The following is a 17,500-nucleotide window of genomic DNA, read 5'->3' as shown; positions in this document are numbered from 1 at the left end:
AATTGTCTGAAAAAAAGGCAGCTGTTCCTTGATGAAAAGGTGTGCAGGATCACTGGCTATGACCACAGAAGCCTAGAGAAACAGTAGTACTTAAGAGGAAAGAGGACTTTAGAGGAAAGCTGCAGGAGGTATTTTTTATTTTATTTTCATTATACAAAATCAAAATCGAAGACAGCAGTGCATGAGCATGGTGATGCCAAGCAAGAACCTAAAGTGCACCGTGGAAGTTGTTAAATAAGGCGGATCAGAGATCACGCTTATTGTTGCATAGAGTAAAGGTGGATACAAATCTTTAGTTATCAGTGATTACACTACTGTTGCACAGAGTGATGGTAAATCTGTAACTATAGTTATCCGGGATTACACTATTGTTGGACACAGTGATGGTGAATATATACCTATATTTATTGGAGATCATGCTACTGTTGCAGAGTGATAGTGAATATATTCTGATAGCTATCAGAGATCCCACTACTGTTCGACAGATTGATAGTGAATATATATCTATAGTTATCAGAGATCACGCTACTACTGCACAGAGTAAAGGTGGATACAAATCTTTAGTTATCGGAGATTACACTGCTGTTGCACAGAGGGATGGTAAATATATAACTATGGCCACAAAAATAAAAGTAAAAATAATGCATTAATGGTTCACTCTGCAACTCAAAAGCAATCGCAACACACTCAAAAGAGTGAATCAAGGCAGTACAAAGGTAGACTGACAATATAAAACGATAAAAAACTTTATCATGCGTAAATGCTTTCACAGTTACTTCACAACTGCCTGATGAAATTTTGTCTGATGAAGCAGTTGTGAACTAACTGTTAAAGCACTTGCGTATGATAAATTAAAGTTTTTTATTGTTTTATATTGACAGTCTACCTTCATGCTGTCTTGGTTCACTCTTTTATGTGTGTTGAAATATATTACTATAGTTATCAGATATTACACTACTGTTGGACACAGTGAAGGTGAATATATACCTATATTTATCGGAGATCATGCTACTGTTGCAGAGTGATAGTGAATATGTTCTGATAGCTATCAGAGATCATGCTACTGTTGGACAGATTGATAGTGACTATATACCTATAGCTATTAGAGATCACACTACTGTCAGAAATCATGCTACTGTTAGCCAGAGTGATGATGAATACATACTGATAGTTATCAGAGATCACCAATAGTGAATATATTCTGATAGCTATCAGAGATCACACCACTGTTGGACAGATTGATAGTGACTATATACCTATAGTTATCGGAGGCCCACACTACTGTTAGAAATCACGCTACTGTTGGCAGGGTGATAATGAATACATACTGATAGTTATCAGAGATCACCAGACTTTTGGATAGAGTGATGGTGAATGTATACCTGTAGTTATCGGAGATCAAACTACTATTGCAGAGTGATGGTGAATACATACCTATAATTATCAGAGATCACACTGTTGTACAGAGTGATGGTGCATGTATACCTAAACATTATGTATTTTTTATATATATATATATATATATATATATATATATATATATTCAGTGCCTATAACCCTGTGGAGACTGCTGTAAAAACAGGGTATCAACTATAAGAAAACAAAAGGAATTGCTAAGCTTGCCAAGTTTGCAACCAATGCAAAATACTCTTCCCACCACTGTTTATCACTACATGATCTAAACTTGCTTGAACTTCCTCTCTTTCTTTCCTAACTGCAGCTAGTCACTGCACACAAATTCATCCTGATTAATAGAACTATTACTGAAGGAACTATCCCATCTATCTGGAAAATTTCACATATTATCCCCCTGCATAAAGGTGGTAACTCGAACGAATTATCAAACTATAGACCCATAGCTATATTATCTCCTCTGGCAAAAATCATGGAGAAATGCATCCATAAACAACTGTTAAACTACCTAATCCAAAACAACTTACTAGCTAACTGTCAACATGGTTTTAGGTCATTTCACAGCACCACCTCTGCCCTCTTATCCTTCTCTGACTGTATTAACAGAAATTGCAATAATAACACTCTTTCCTCAGCCCTCTGTTGATCTCTCTAAAGCCTGCGATATGGTTAACCACCAGCTACTCATAAACATACTCAAAAACTTTTGACTAGATGCACTGGCTATACAATGATTCCAATCCTACCTAAACAATAGATAGGCTGTACTATGGGAGAACAATTTATCTCCCCATCTCCCCATTGCCCTTGGTGTCCCTCAAGGCTCCATATTAGGCTCTCTCCTATTTTCTATTTTTATTAATGACTTACATTCTGTAATACCTCAAGCTACCTGTATTCAATATGCAGATGATTCCATATTAATATGCTAAGCCACTTCTCCATCTGACCTACAGACCCTAACCCAAAATGTGTTTAATACAGTCGAAAAATGGCTTTTACACCATTGCCTCATCTTTAACCCCCCAGAAAACAAAACTCTTACTATTCACTCCCACCCATAGGGCCTCCCTACTTAACTTTACTGTTATGTCAAACAATGGTACTATCATATCTCCTGATCCCACTACCAAACTTCTAGGGGTATTAATTGATAACAACCTTAACTTTGATACTCATATTAACAGTACTATAAAACAGCTCCCTTTATAGGATCAAACCTTTTTTGACTCTATTAACCAGGACTACTACTGCCTGTATCCACTTAATCTCTACTCTCCTCTATGCCTTTCCTATATATACTAATCTGTGTAAAAACAACCTTAACAAGCTGGCTATCTCCTACAACAATATTGCCAAATTTGCCACTGGCTCTGCTTTCAGCACCCATCATTGTAATAATCTTGTACAACTAGGATGGCTAGAGTTGCCAAACCTACTACTATTTAACCAATTAACAGTCACCCACAAGATCCTGTATCAACTTACTAATACCCCAATACTTACCAACCTTATCACCCCCTACAATAACTTTAATACCCTACACTCCTCAAACTACTTTTACAAATAGGTAAAAGCAACAATATGGCTGGTGACTCTTTGTTCTCCAATACCGTGGGCAAAACCTGGAACTCACTCCCCAGTGACCTGACCTCACTTTCCTCAATAACACTATTCAAAAACAAACTGAAATTATACCTTAAAACACATTGGTTATGCCCTTGTGCTAACCCTGACTAACTTCCTCACTTATCATTAGGTACTTACCACTATTTCTGTACTAATCTGTTTGCTTTTCTGTTAACCATAAAGATAGTGTGCTTTTATATATTAATTTAATGTCATTATAAATATCTTCTTATAACTATCCAAATATCACATGTATAAAGATTCTTTAAGCAGTAATGTAAGGAAATGTAAAGAATTGCTAAAATCTGTAATGCACCTGCATTTGTAAAAACTGTCATATAATATAAATACTGTGTTTTTGAAGCTTTTTTCCCCCGGGCCTCTACTGAAAATGGACATATATCCAGGTGGACTAGCCAGGTCAACAAATGTAAAATAAAATAAATAAATCAAGCAAACAGATTGCCCAGTCCTATCCCCTCTACTCCCCCACTACCAACCAAACTGACATCTCAGATCGGAACACCAGCTACTCCTGAACGTAGAAAAAACAAATTTATCTCCTGGTCAAATGCTGTACTCCTTTACTATGGCCAAACTGGGGAACACTCTTCCATAATCAGTCAGGACCACTAGCAATCCAGTCACCTTTTAAACAACTTTCTTCCTTATGACAGTGTACATGCACCAAAACTTCAGCTCTCAAAACCTGACTCCCTCCCTCAACATCCACGATTTTCACTTTTATTCCTCTGCCTATCTCAACCTTTATCTTACAACTTACTGTTCCCCTCTTTGTCTCTCCAATGTCCTGTGCCCTCTACTGTGAAATACCTACTTATCTAAATACTATACTTGCAGGCTTAGAATACTGACCATATTAACTGTAAGTATTCTTGCTATGCTACTACAACATTAACTTCTGTAATACTATCATAGTTTGTTTACTAAGACAATACATTGGTATACATCCACCTATGTTATATTGTACTTTGTCATTTGTTGAATCTAATGTACCAATGACTTGTGTTATTTTTCTGCTGCTGTTACAATTGTGTTGTAAAAACTTACTTCTGGTACTTTCCTCCCTGGACCTCCACTGAAAATGGGCTCATCTAGGCCCAGTGGACCTTCCTGGTAAACAAATGCAAATAAATAAATAAATGGACATTCTCTAAAAAAAAAAAAAAAAAAGTAGAAAAAAAGGAACAAGGAAGTTATGCTATCAATTCTCAGGAACAAGAGAGAGATGACATGGTCATAGGCAGCATGGAGTCAGAATCATGGTGAGAAATTACAGGAAAACTCATTTCTCCATGAAGATGGAGTATGGGACTTGAAACACAATGTCAGCGCAAGTAACAGATGTTTACACTACAGTTTATTGTACATTTACACATTACTGAAAGGAAAAAAATAAACAGTGAGTTATCAAAAACACCTTAACCATAAAACACAAAACCCCTAGGAAAAATAGTTTGGCATTAGATTATAAAAAAGTTAAATAAATGAGTACAAAATAAAATAAAACTATAATCAGCCAATTAAAATATGACATTACCAATAAAAAAGACCACACTCCACTTAAATTATATAAAACTTTAGTACCTAAAAAACATAACTGAACTATGAAGCTAAGAAGTCCTAAAATAAAACACAATAAAGTACTTGCTTATGCGTGGTCCTTACATAATGTTTTAGAATTAAATTAAGCATTTTATATTGGTGTGAAACTGCATACACTTATTTATTACCTTAGATGAAATGAGCCATATTTGTGGACTGGACTCTAGTGTATAGATATTTTATTTGATACTGGTGAGTCCATTTGACTGTTGGACAATAATAGTGCCTTCAGTTTTTGTTTATGCTCTTTCTTGTTTTGTGGATGTATATAACGATGAGAGTTATCTTCTGGCCATTCTGTAAACTGCTTTTAATGGTCTTTTATAGAAAACCTATATATATATATATATTTTTTTTTATATATATATATATATATATATATATAATATAGATATATGTGTGTGTTTGCGAGAGAGAGAGGGTATGTGTGTGTGTGTGTGTGTGTGTGTGTGTGTGTGTGTGTGTGTGTGTATGTGCTGAAATTCCACAATGGCAAACTGCATATGGTTGAGACCATATGATTAAAGGTTCCATAATTTTGAAAACTGAAAAAAAAAAAAAAAACTGTTTTGTCAGGTAAGTCCAAGTTCACAATAAGCCCAACTTAATTACCTCACATACAGCCAGTGAGTTGTTAGCCTTGTAATATATCTGATTACCCTCTATCTCCAGTCCCTTGACTATCTCAGCAAGTGTGACTGAGTTGAAGACCTTTGCCAGGTCCATGTTGATAACATTCACTGGTAAGCCTTGGTCCAATGCTTCCCAGAAAGTCAAATAACAGTTTATCAGATTTGTTAAACACGTCTGGCCTTTAGTAAAGCCATGTTGTTAGATATCAGCAAGTCATATCAGGTTACACAGTACTCTTTCAAATACTTGCTCAGAATACAAATTAGACTAATATGTTTATACTTGTCCACAGTTTTAGTAGTCCTTCCTTTTGCGATGGAATTGCATCAGCTTTTATCCAGAGTTCAGAAATCAACCTACTAAGAGACTCATGAAACATATACTGTAAAATGATCTCCAGTGTATGAAATTGGTGGTACTCTGTGGCTCAAAAAAGCATTTCTAAGAGTTGGTCCATATTTTACAACTTTAATAAATTACAACTGTCTTTTGGCTTTTCCCGGTTAGGGATCGCCACAGCGGAACTCCGGTCCGCTAATAATTGGCAGTAGATTTTTACGTGCTGGCTTGCCGGGCCTAATGCACAACCTTCAATGAAGGAATGCCCATTCACGCATGTTGACACACAGAAGACGCTCAACGTCTAACTGTGAGGCGACAACGCTACCGCAGCACCACCACCACCGCAGTCTACAACTTTAATAAATTAATTCCTGATATTCTAACATAACCACTACACAGGCAGTGCTGGAGAGAAAGATATCATTTAAGCCATCTGGACCAGCAGCAGAGTTAGTTTTGATGGAATTTAGGGTTTCTGTCAAAGCTTCACTAGATATACTCAGGCAACTAACCGAGTCAGCAGTAACTACATTATAATCTACATAACTAGTTTTGTTGAACTGTTTGTGAACTTATTCATAAATAAACGAGAGAGAATTTGAGAATCAGTTCTCTCAAGCTTACCTACAGTGATATTTATTCTAGACTGATTAGCATTTCTGTAACCCTGCAAATGCATAAATAAGGCTTTTTTTTTCTAAGAGATGTACGGGTTACTAACTTAAATCATAACAGATTCTCATTTTGTATATTAAACTTCTCAAACTCAACACTGATTTATGATGCCTGCTTTTGTTAAGCCATAAATCTTTCTTTCTTTCATTCTCTCGTTCTTCTATTTTCCTTATTCAATTTCCTAGACCTCTAAGGACAGATTTTCTTCCCTAGCTTATGTAGCTGATATGTAAGAGCATGGATAGGAATTAATTTATTAATTAAGTTGTAAAAGATGGACCAACTCTCAGAAATGCTTTTTTGAGCCATGGAATCACTCCAATTCCATACACTGACATCATTTTTAATAGATGAATAGTCATCCCTATAAAAAGCTTTCTGAACTCTGTTTCCTGAGAGGGGAGGTAACTTTTGACCATTATCAATCAGCACTCAAGAAAAACAGTGCCAAACAATTCAGCCTCTATTTTATTTAGACTTGGGTGAGTCTTTGATCCAAAACAACCAGTAAGTTGTCTTTTCTTATTGTGTTCCTTGATAATTTGTTTTTAACCCAGCCCTATACCTATCCTAACTAGAGAGTTAACTATATTATTATCTGGTTGAATGAACAAATAGTCCTGCCATATGTTTTTATTTGAGCTTTTAGATATTATATGGATTTGCACATAGGTTTTTAGGATTGTTTTCAGTTGTTTTAGCTGTTAGAGCCTTTATAGGTCTGAATGAATATGCACTAGCACTTTAATTTAGTAATATCAATACATTAACAATGTAAATGTGCTAATTGTGCATTTATTTAAGGGATGGATTTTATGGAGTACTATTGAAGTCTGAAGAAGCGTCGGAAGGACGTGAAAGCGCTTACTATCCTTGTTGTTGTCTGTTTTAATAAAGAGTTAAACTACAGCAGTTTCATTGGATTATTCACAGCGTTTGGTGCACCCTTGGAATATCTATTTTGTTCATATTATTATCTGGGCTCAGGGTCTGCTACTCTACTCCTTATGCATGAAGCTCAACACCAATCAAATTATATTCCTGCTGAAGCATTCTTCTAATATAACAATAAAGAAGCTCTTCTCAACATATGTTTTATTCGGTGGCCTCTAAAATAACCCTGTGTTCTATTTTGCCTTGCATTTAGAGATGATAGCTATAATTATCTCAGTCTTTACTAACAAAATATACAAATTACTGAAATTATAAATGAACATATGTAGAAATTCCACCTCCCCTTTTATAACTATGCTTATGGATATATCATTCGTATCCCAGAAGACATTTTAATTTGTCTGAGTCATTATATCATGTTTCAGTAATTAAGATGACATTATAATCTTCACCACCTAACCTACTTTCTGAATCCTTAAATTTGTTAAGACTCCTGGCATTAGACTAAATGCATTTTATTTTTGATCTTTTCTTAGTGTCTTTACCATTTTTTTTTCTCCTAAAAGGCAAGCACCACTTTCAAGAACGTATTCAAGAAAAAAAAAATTTTTGATGGTTAAAATGCAGTTTAATCTACCATAACAAGTTACTTCTATTCAGTCGGTCTTCCCATATTAGTAATGTATCTATTTTGTTCATTAAGCTCACTTTTGACAGGGTATTAGTAAAAAGTTAAACAGCTTTAAGAAACTCTGCGCTATACCAAGAGGCCAAGAAAGTATTACAAAACATATGTGCAAATCCAGCTGTTACACCAAAAGCTATCATTTGTTTCACCTCGTTCTTAAAACTTTCCATATTAATTTTTTTCCTGCAACACTCTCCAGCTGCCAGTATGATATCATACCTTCTCATAGGATTATTGAGTATCATCATGACTTTCTAAATCAGCTCATATTAGCCCCAGTAATGCTGGTAACCTTATCAATATAGGGAAGAGAGTTCCTAATTCCCACAACATTGACATTGTTATTCATAGGTTCATAGATAGGTACTAGGCTATTGGCCCTAGGGCCTATATAAGCCTAGCCAAAGGTACCCTGGCTTTTGCCACCCAAGAAAATTATTTTCCTGTGCCACTGTCGAGCAGAGCCACAGAAGTGATCCCCGGGGTGAATTTCCTATCTCCCATCCAATCATCAAGATTTTTCTTGAAGAGTGCTAATGAGGAGCTTTGTTTGATATAGATAGGTAGTTTGTTCCAGAGTATGGGAAGTCTCTGGGACAGGAATCTATCCCTCCAGCATGTTCTGTTTATTGTGGTGATGAGGTTTAGGTCCCTAGAGCATGTAGCTCATAGGGATTGGGATTTGTTTATTGTGGTGACGAGATTTAGGTCCCTAGAGCATGTAGCTCATAGGGATTGGGATTTCTTTAAGTGGAGCATGTCTAAAAGCTCTGGGTTTGACATAGCTTTGTGTGTTAGGCAGAGATCACCTCTGAGTAGGCGATTTGCAACGGAGTAAAGCTGCAGTTTTTTGAGATGGTCTGCATAGGGCATCTCTTTGAGGCCAGTAATCCTCTTTGTGAGGTATTTCTGTGGCCTTTCCAGTTGTTGTAGATGTCTTGTGAGGTACATACCAAAAGGGGCATTGTACTCTATAATGGGTCTAATGAGTGATGAGTAGAGGGGAACAATGACCTCTTTTTTTCCTGAATGAGAAACCTTTTGTGATGAGGTGTGCCACATAAAAGGATTTCCTGACTACTGTGGCAATGTGATTATCAAAGGCGAGACTACTGTCCACCTGTGTCCCAAGGTCTCTTATCACACTTTCGGTGTTAAGTAGACTACCACCTATGTGGTAGTTCATGGGTACTGAGTTTTTACCAAAAGGAATGACAATACACTTTTTGGCATTGAGCTTGAGGCCATGGCTTTGACACCAGGCATCTGTCTCAGCAAGGCCCTTTTGTAAGATGTCCACATCTTTTGGAGTTTTGATTATGGCTCCTAGTTTGCAGTCATCTGTGAACTTCATTAGCCAAAGACCTTCTGTGTTGGCCTGTACTTCAGAGAAGTAGATACCAAACAGGAGAGGACCCAGGACTGAACCCTGTGGTACTCCACTTGTCTGAAGATGGATTTGGAGTCTGCTACTTTCACAGTGTGGGTTCTGTCAGTGTGCCAGTTGGCAACCCATCTTGTGACATAGGGATTTATACCTAGTTTAGTGAGTTTATCTATAATTCCAGAGTGGGGGATGGTGTCAAAAGCCTTAGCGAGATCTAGATAGGCTGTGTGAACCACCTTACCCTCATCTACGACTTTGGTGACTGCTTCAAAGAAGTCTATCAGGTTTAGGAGACCAGATTTATTACCAGATTTCTAGCTGACAAATTTGTTGTATATGAATTCCCCTTAAAATATTGAAGGACTTTGGGGTAAAGTAATGTAAGTAAAATGAATATTAGCTGGATCTGTCTCAATGTCGCACATTAATACTGAAATTAGAAACTTCTTTCCCAGTGCTCCCCTTCTCTTCTTCATTCTAAATGTCCGTTATTCTTTTAAGTCTTCCAAGATGGGAGGTTTCTTTCTGTACTAGATGGTACATTACAAGTGAAAGGGAGACAGGAGTCCATACTCGGGCTAACAGTTGAAGATGAATTGGTCTGATTTAACACACCTTTGTAAATATTTCAAAACATCAGTCTGGGATACCACTTCATGGTCCACAGGCATCAGTCAGGAATTCCTTTTGCTTAAGTATTTTAACCTCAGGAAAAATCTTAAGTTAAATGGCGTTTGCTTCTTCTTGTAAGTTGTTATTCTTAACAATGAGAAATATGCTCATTTGTGCTTTTACATCTCAAGTAGGTTCACTCATCAAAATCCCACCCATATGTGTTACAATTATATATATTACAGCATAAATATAAAGTCAGAGTATTTTATTATTTAAATGGTATTTGAAGGATGCTATATTTTCTGTGTCTTTAAAGGCATGTTGGTGAGCACTAGATTTAATAAAGTGTGTAATACCAGTTGTTTTTCTGGTTTATCTATACATATCTATACATATTTATTTTGATTTACAAGAAGTACATGTATGTAAACTTATGTATGCCCTTTCTGTCAGACCTGCCAAGCAAAACTTTTCCATTTCCTCCATAGTGATGCTTATATGTGCTTAGCATTTGTTTATTCAACTTACTAAAATATGCTGTGACAACCCTCCACCTCTGGGCCAGTAATAAAGGAAGCCTCAGTCCTCACCACTGGCTTCTGTGGGGAACATTCACTGGTGGGATAATAGGGACTCACCCAGTATTTCCAGATGCAGCTCTCTGCATCAAGTACAATCAAGCACAATTTCCCTTAAGAGCAGACAGGGAACACAGTCAGTCTGGGCTGGCTCCTCTTCAATAAAACTCTCCACTGGCACAGCTATAGAGTTGAGTCTTTAGCCAGGGTTCCAAGCCAAATCCTCCAACACTCTCTCTGCCCAACCAGTGCTTCATGTCCCTGCCTAAGTAGCTGATGCACACAATCTTTGAGATTTGATTTGCATGCGCGTGAACACACACACACACACACACACACACACACACACCTGGGAATGGCTGCCACAGGTTTACTAGCAATGCCGCCTTTTGCCAGATTATAAGGTAGTTATCACTGCCACCAGAACCCTTCACCAGTTACTTTTAGGTCCTGAACAAATGGTGTCCAACTTTACTAAGTGAAATGAATATTGTTACAAATGATAGTTTGACCAAGAGCAAGGCTATTAGGAGTGGCCCACACAATGTCAGCAAATAAATATGCAAATACTTTCAAAACTTAAATATATTTACAAAGTTCAGCCGTAATGAAAGGTTTAAATATGTTTAATAATAAATAAAACAAGACGATACTAAATATCTATTCACAGTGACAGAGTTCAAAACCACAGGGAATATTTAAAATAATATCGAAGGACAGATTCAGGCAAATAAAGAAAAACAATATCTAAACTAAGCTTCACTATATTCCTGACTGAATCCAAGAGAATCACTATTCCCTACTTACTTAATAGAGTATGGCAGATGATGTGGTGAATGGTCCTTCTTGTTGTCAGGCTTAAGTCAAAATACAGAATGCTCAGTCACACTGAGACTTCTCAAAATAATATCTAAAATAGTACCTAAAATAGTACCTCTGGGATAGCTTGCAGAATTACATCACTTCTGGTCATCTGACTTCTAGTTCTCATGAAAACCCCCATTGCTGGAAGTTGACAGGATTTAGCATCTACCTGTAAAAATACCCACACAAGGGCTTTTGCTCAGATCTGTGGCAAGTGCTAGAAGTCCTAATACAGTTTTATACCTCCACACTTCCAGAGTAGTAATTAGTTTACCCTAAGGACAATACAGAAAGCTTCCTAGTACAGACTTTGTATCTCTGGCTGCATTAAAACCTGTGCAATAGCATCTTTATGACCTAGTCCAATAAAGTTAAAGTAATTTAATTTCAGATATATTTAAAGTTTGCTGGACTGAGGTTAACCACCTGTTTTCCAGATTCCTCTGTTAAAACATATACGTTTAAACAGTTACAATAGTGCATGCACATTTCTGTTCTCTCCAAGTAGGGCACACTTTGGATACATTTCAAACACAAGCACTTTACAAATACCTTTTCAACACACACTTCTGTACAAATCAGTTTGATAAACACATGACATACAGTTCTAATACATTTGTAACACAAGCATCTTGTATAAATCAGTTTGATATTCACAAATGACATATTATTTACAAAATTCCAGCTAGCTGTTCTAGCCATACCTCCTATCATCACATATGTAATAAAAACAAACAACTAAAATCAAAAGTAGCAGCATTTCAATTTCATTAAAAAAATAAAAAAATAATCTGAACTCCCCATCACCCTGTCCATACATGCTGAATACACAAAGATGGGCTTTTCTTCATGTCGCTACTCGCCACAATGGCTGCTGTAGGGTCTCATGGTCACTTGCTGGAATAGCTACTTAAGTAGGCAACTACCTATAATGCAGCAAAGCAGAAAAGTCTTCTAACTATGTTGACTATTCCCTGCTTATGCTTCTAGAAAGTATCAGTACAATCTGAACACACACACACATCATTATAACATGTAGCAGGCAAATGGCAGTGGGGAACAATGTAATGAGCAAACTCTCAAGAGGACATGAACATCTATGAACTGAGAAGCTGAAGGAACACACATTCATGTGCACATACATACATACACATACACACTCACATGCTTACATAAAATTGATGAGTTTTTGAAAATTTTCCTTGCTGGCAGGATCATGTTGTGTCATCTATTATATTTGTGTTTTCTATATATATTTTCAACAGGGAACAATAAAAAAGAAGTCACCTTTTTGCCCTTTTCTTTATTGTACTGTATACCTACAAATAGCTTGTGTACAATTCCATTTTTGACAGGTAAAACTAGTAAAACTGAATAATGCAATTTTGAAAGAGCTTTTTTTCATAATGTAATGGATGTTGTGGAATATAAGATGACGTTCAAGGTAGTGCTGTCACTTTTATGATCCTTAAAGTTATCGATGAGTTATCAAACAAGCAGTAGATCAATGCTCTAGCCACAGTGCTGGCCATAAGTCATTCTTATTTTAGGAACACATCAGAAGGAATTAAGCACATGAAAAGGGCTAGATAATTGAAAGCAGTAAGAGTGAGCATAAACAGAACCAATGCTAGCTCCCCTACCATAGAGAGATAAAGTCTTGAATACGATCCTGGTGATCTGGATTCAGTTAGCAGCCTGGGTGCCCATAACAGTTAGTGGAGGGAAGAGGGGAATAATGAGTCTTAGCCTCCTTTGTCTTTTGAGGGGAGGCAGAGATGATGTGCATGTGAGTAGAATCATTCTTATAGGCCCCAGTGGAGACCACATCAAAAAACAGCATCCGGGCTAGGCAAACAAGAGGCACTCAGGCACTCATTCCCTTATAGTGGATAGGACATGCCAGGGAGCAATTATTCTTTGTAAAATCTCAAACCAACCTGTACAAGCAATAATGGGGTGGCTCTTGGGTTCACTCACCTCTCATCTTGCATCCTGTTAGTGCTAGCACACCCCAACTGTGGGCAAAAGCCTGGAGGTGTCAAGCACCCAAAGGACACTGCATAACTCGCTGTTTGAGGATATGATGGACTCAGGGGGAAGCATATTGTCTCAGTGGTTGAGCCCCAAACTAACAGTGAATTCAACTTTTGCAAAAAAAAAAAAAAAAAGAGAGAGAGAGAGTGTAACAAACGTAGTTTTACTAAATGTTTAAAGATTGAGACCAGTCCTAAGACAGAGAGGTATCTGAAAATACAATGGCAGTATTGGATAAAAATATTTGATTTTCCAGGGTGTTAAAAGAATCTTAGAGAAAAAAGAAAATATGCAGGAAGTCTACAACATGCAATTTAATTAAATGAGAGGAGAGTTAGAGGAAGACAAATAAAATGAAATCAGCTAAAGCCTTTGCTTATAGCTTGTGCTGAAGGTTTGTCTGTATGCTGGAGGAAAGTTGTCTTGACTTTCCAATTTTTCTTCATGGTTGCTAGATGGGATAACTTCCTATGTTCCATGGATCTTTTCTTACAATTTTTAGAGAAGTTCTTCATTTGATGATCTCTCTTGAGTTATAAATGAGTGCTTTAACTAAGCTGCTGGCACAAATTGGATAGCTGCTGGATGTCACAAAATCCAATGGGTATTAGAACATGAATCCTGAGTATCAGCATGCATTTGTATGTAGTACTAAAATATAAAATTATTTCTTAACACTGCACTCTTGGAAATACATTAAATCATGTGACTGACAGAGGGAAAAACATTGCTAATGCTCTCAAAACGTATGATATTATTCATACATTATACTCAAAAGCAACTATGTTAGTAAGTTGTAAAACATGTTTATATGCTTTGCAGAGCAACTCCACATTTAATTTTGCAGCAAAGGTTATGATTCTCTAAACTTATTTTACACATTTTTAATACATGGGTACAGTGATGCCAATATCTTAGCATTCTGAAGGAAAGAAAAGCAAGAATATTCTCAGTGAATTCTCCAGATAAAAGCGTTAATGAATGACAGTAAGCAATGTTTGGTAAATGTATTATCTTTATTACTAAAAGCTTGTAGATGGAAGCCATGGAAGAATCGCAAATGTCACATGAAAATGTGCAGTCAAGCAGCTGTGCAATTACTTTATAGTGAAGGATTAACCACAGGGTTGAAGGCTCACAGACGTAGACCACATTCACATTCTTACTGAGAAAATTAGTCACTTTATTCTATTCAGCTAAACATAAGATGTAAACATTTAATTTTCTGGGCAATGTAACAGAACATGGTATACAGTTCATGGAATTCAAAACCACATTAACCCATTAAACACTACAAACACCGCCAAACATTTTTGTAGTGTCCGTCTAGTGACATTCCTTGGCATCTAATGCCTGTTCATGTTCACGTTATCAATTGCAAAACTGAGCTACATACAAGTTAATAGGAATCTGAAATTAAAACTTTCAAAATAAGCAATACATCGGTGTTGCTAACTGACCTCTTTGTAATACATCTGTAGAGATATTAGTCATTGTTCGTATACTAATTATCCATATTTTCATAATTTTCATAATTCTTTAAAATTTCCAGCAACCAAACACTATAAGACAAAATTTCTTAGCTCATATCAAAGCTCAAAGAATGATGAATAAAATCTGCTTATAGTATATGTGCACCTTAAATGTTTACTGACAAATTGTAAAATGTTTTTAAGGTCTAATGATCAGTATTTTCTGTGGTTATTGTGACTTACAAAATCCATTTTATGACTTTAGAATCTAATGAGTGCTACCAGTGTAAATGCGAAGCAGTTATGAGCAGTTTGCCGTTTATACTTCACATAGTGTTTCAGTAGGTCCTGCACATCAACATGACCATCCAAATCCTTTTTTCTGTTTATGACAATGAATGTTCATATCATATGCAATCAGCTAATTCTGATCTAGACTCTACCTGAGTGAATGCAGATTTAAGTGTTTATATCATACAGCATTTTAAATCGAATGAAATATCTGATATGTTATAAACTTACTGGTCTCTACAAAGATGTGATATTTCATTATAAACTTACTTGTCTTTGCAAAGATGTGATATTTCATAAATGTAACAGGTGCATCTCCAAGAGAAAAGCATAATTTCCGAGTTCAGAATATTATTTTAACTTATTTTCATATTATTTATCATCAGTTGTTTTGTAAACAGCAACTCCACAAAACAGGAGTTGCTTCTTTAAAATAGAGAAAAGATGTCTATAGATGTTATTAACTGTTTATGTGGGGTTTAAATGGATTAAAACATTCTTTCTCCACTGAATGCAAACTCAGAAATGTGTAACTCTGGTGGCATCTTTTATGTTTTAAACAGGTAAATGACGTTCCAGTTCTGCCTAACATCCAACAACCTCTTGTTCAAAATAATGGGATTATAACACCAAGCATTACACACTTATTTGGTGAACAGAATAGGTATCCACCCTCTGCGCAGACATCTGCCAACTGTTCCAGAGAGTCTTCCCTGACACAAAATAGAAAGGTAACTAACTATTGCATAGTTTCTGCACTGTAGCATATTGAACAGCATTAATGGGATGCAATTTTGGACCATCAATAACTGCAATTCTACAGGAAGAGCAGATAGAAAAAACTGTTTTTGTTTGTAGTTACCAGTTTCATATCTAAAAATATTGCATGACTAGAAATGGGAAAGTTAAGAGGCATTAAACTGGTGTCTTGTCTCTAAATATAGATTGAAGTAAGAAGAGGTTATATCATTTCTCTGGCCGCCTGTTTAATTTTTTAATGCGTCTAGGAGTGAAAGCAAATTGTTCACTGGTATTTGTTAGAACTCAGTGATATATTTGAGTGACTAAACAAATGATGCAAAAAAATTGGTAGATGAATTAATAGTCGATCTGTAGAGGAAAGAAAGTTGTTTAACTTTTGTGGTGCTTGAGCATAATGGCATTTTTTTAAGTAGGGGCAAAAAATGTTGTTTAACTTTTGTAGTGCTTTAGCATAATGGCATTTTTAAGTAGGGGCAGCTTCAGTAAGATTCCACAAAAATTGTGCATTTAACTTTTGTGACTGTTAGTCAGTAGTTTGCACTACTAAAGGAAGTGAAGAATAGATGATCGCCAATAAATTGTTGGGTTAATTGTCAGTCTTTCATAGTGATGCAACACGATAGCAGGTTCGTTTCTCTAGAATAATCAAGGTAAAGCTTTGATTGGTGAATACAACATATAGAATATTTCAGGCTTTTACTTGTCAAATCAGTGGTCTGTATGAAACGCAGAATGACTGGTTGATGACAGAATTTTAATCTCAAAAGGATCTGTTTGCTGTATCCATAACCTGACTGTCTGGCTCTCATGGAATTTTAAGCAAGAGGATAGAAGCAGAGTGAGGTCCTGAGTGATGATGCAAAGTAGGGGTAGTCTGCTCTCTGTAAATTGTTCTGTTGATATCCAATATGTACAACATCAAGCATGGTGATGATTTCCATAATGCTCGTTATGTTGTTCTCGGAATTATTTCTTTCAAATAGCTAATGTTCATTCAGCATCATTCATCTGGGTGAGCACCAGCATTTTATAGCTGTGAATTTCAGTGCACAGAAACAGTAACTCTGGATATAAAACACTAGTATAATCATGAACTGAGTTAATAAGATAAGTGCAATACTGGTTCTGTGACCAAAAAGACAATTTGCTTCTTAATAAGATCAGAATCCATGTCTTTAGCTACTTTTTATAGAAGTCTATCAAGTGAAATTGGCAGATCTTTTTTTGTTCTTTTTAGTCCCAGAACCAGGTTTGCTTCAGTTCCTTAAATAAGATAAAATGCACCACGTTAGCACACAAACATACGTTTATTCAAACGAAAAAATAAAGATGGTTAGGGCTTTCACAACTACACTAGTTGCTTCATCAGACACAGTAGTTTTACATAATAAAGCTTATATAGAAGATGCAATAAAGTCAGCTGACACTCCCAATAGTCACATGTTCCAATGTTTAAAAATATATAACATTAAATATATATAAATATAGATATGCATAAAAGCATAAATATGCATAGATATACTGATAAATGGTTAAAACATTACAATAAATATATATAAAAGAGACTTAGTTAAAATGCTTAAAGAAATATAAT

The 17,500-nt window shown here is 36.0% G+C and overlaps 1 protein-coding gene across 1 annotated transcript in view; it reads left to right on the top strand.

Moving 5' to 3' along the window:
- TRIM66 (tripartite motif containing 66) overlaps positions 1-17,500 on the top strand; it is a 419,382-nt gene that overhangs the window by 298,065 nt on the left and 103,817 nt on the right. Inside the window, exon 10 of the mRNA XM_044082811.1 lies at positions 15,708-15,875. Within this exon, the coding sequence (XP_043938746.1) occupies positions 15,708-15,875 (168 nt within the window). The remainder of the gene's footprint in view (positions 1-15,707; positions 15,876-17,500) is intronic.

This window comes from Protopterus annectens, chromosome 9.part0 (genome assembly GCF_019279795.1).
Source record: "Protopterus annectens isolate FY-2018-M chromosome 9.part0, PAN1.0, whole genome shotgun sequence".
Taxonomy (NCBI): domain Eukaryota; kingdom Metazoa; phylum Chordata; order Ceratodontiformes; family Protopteridae; genus Protopterus; species Protopterus annectens.
Note: the sequence above shows the minus strand (reverse complement) of the source record. Positions and strands in the feature narration are given on the sequence as shown.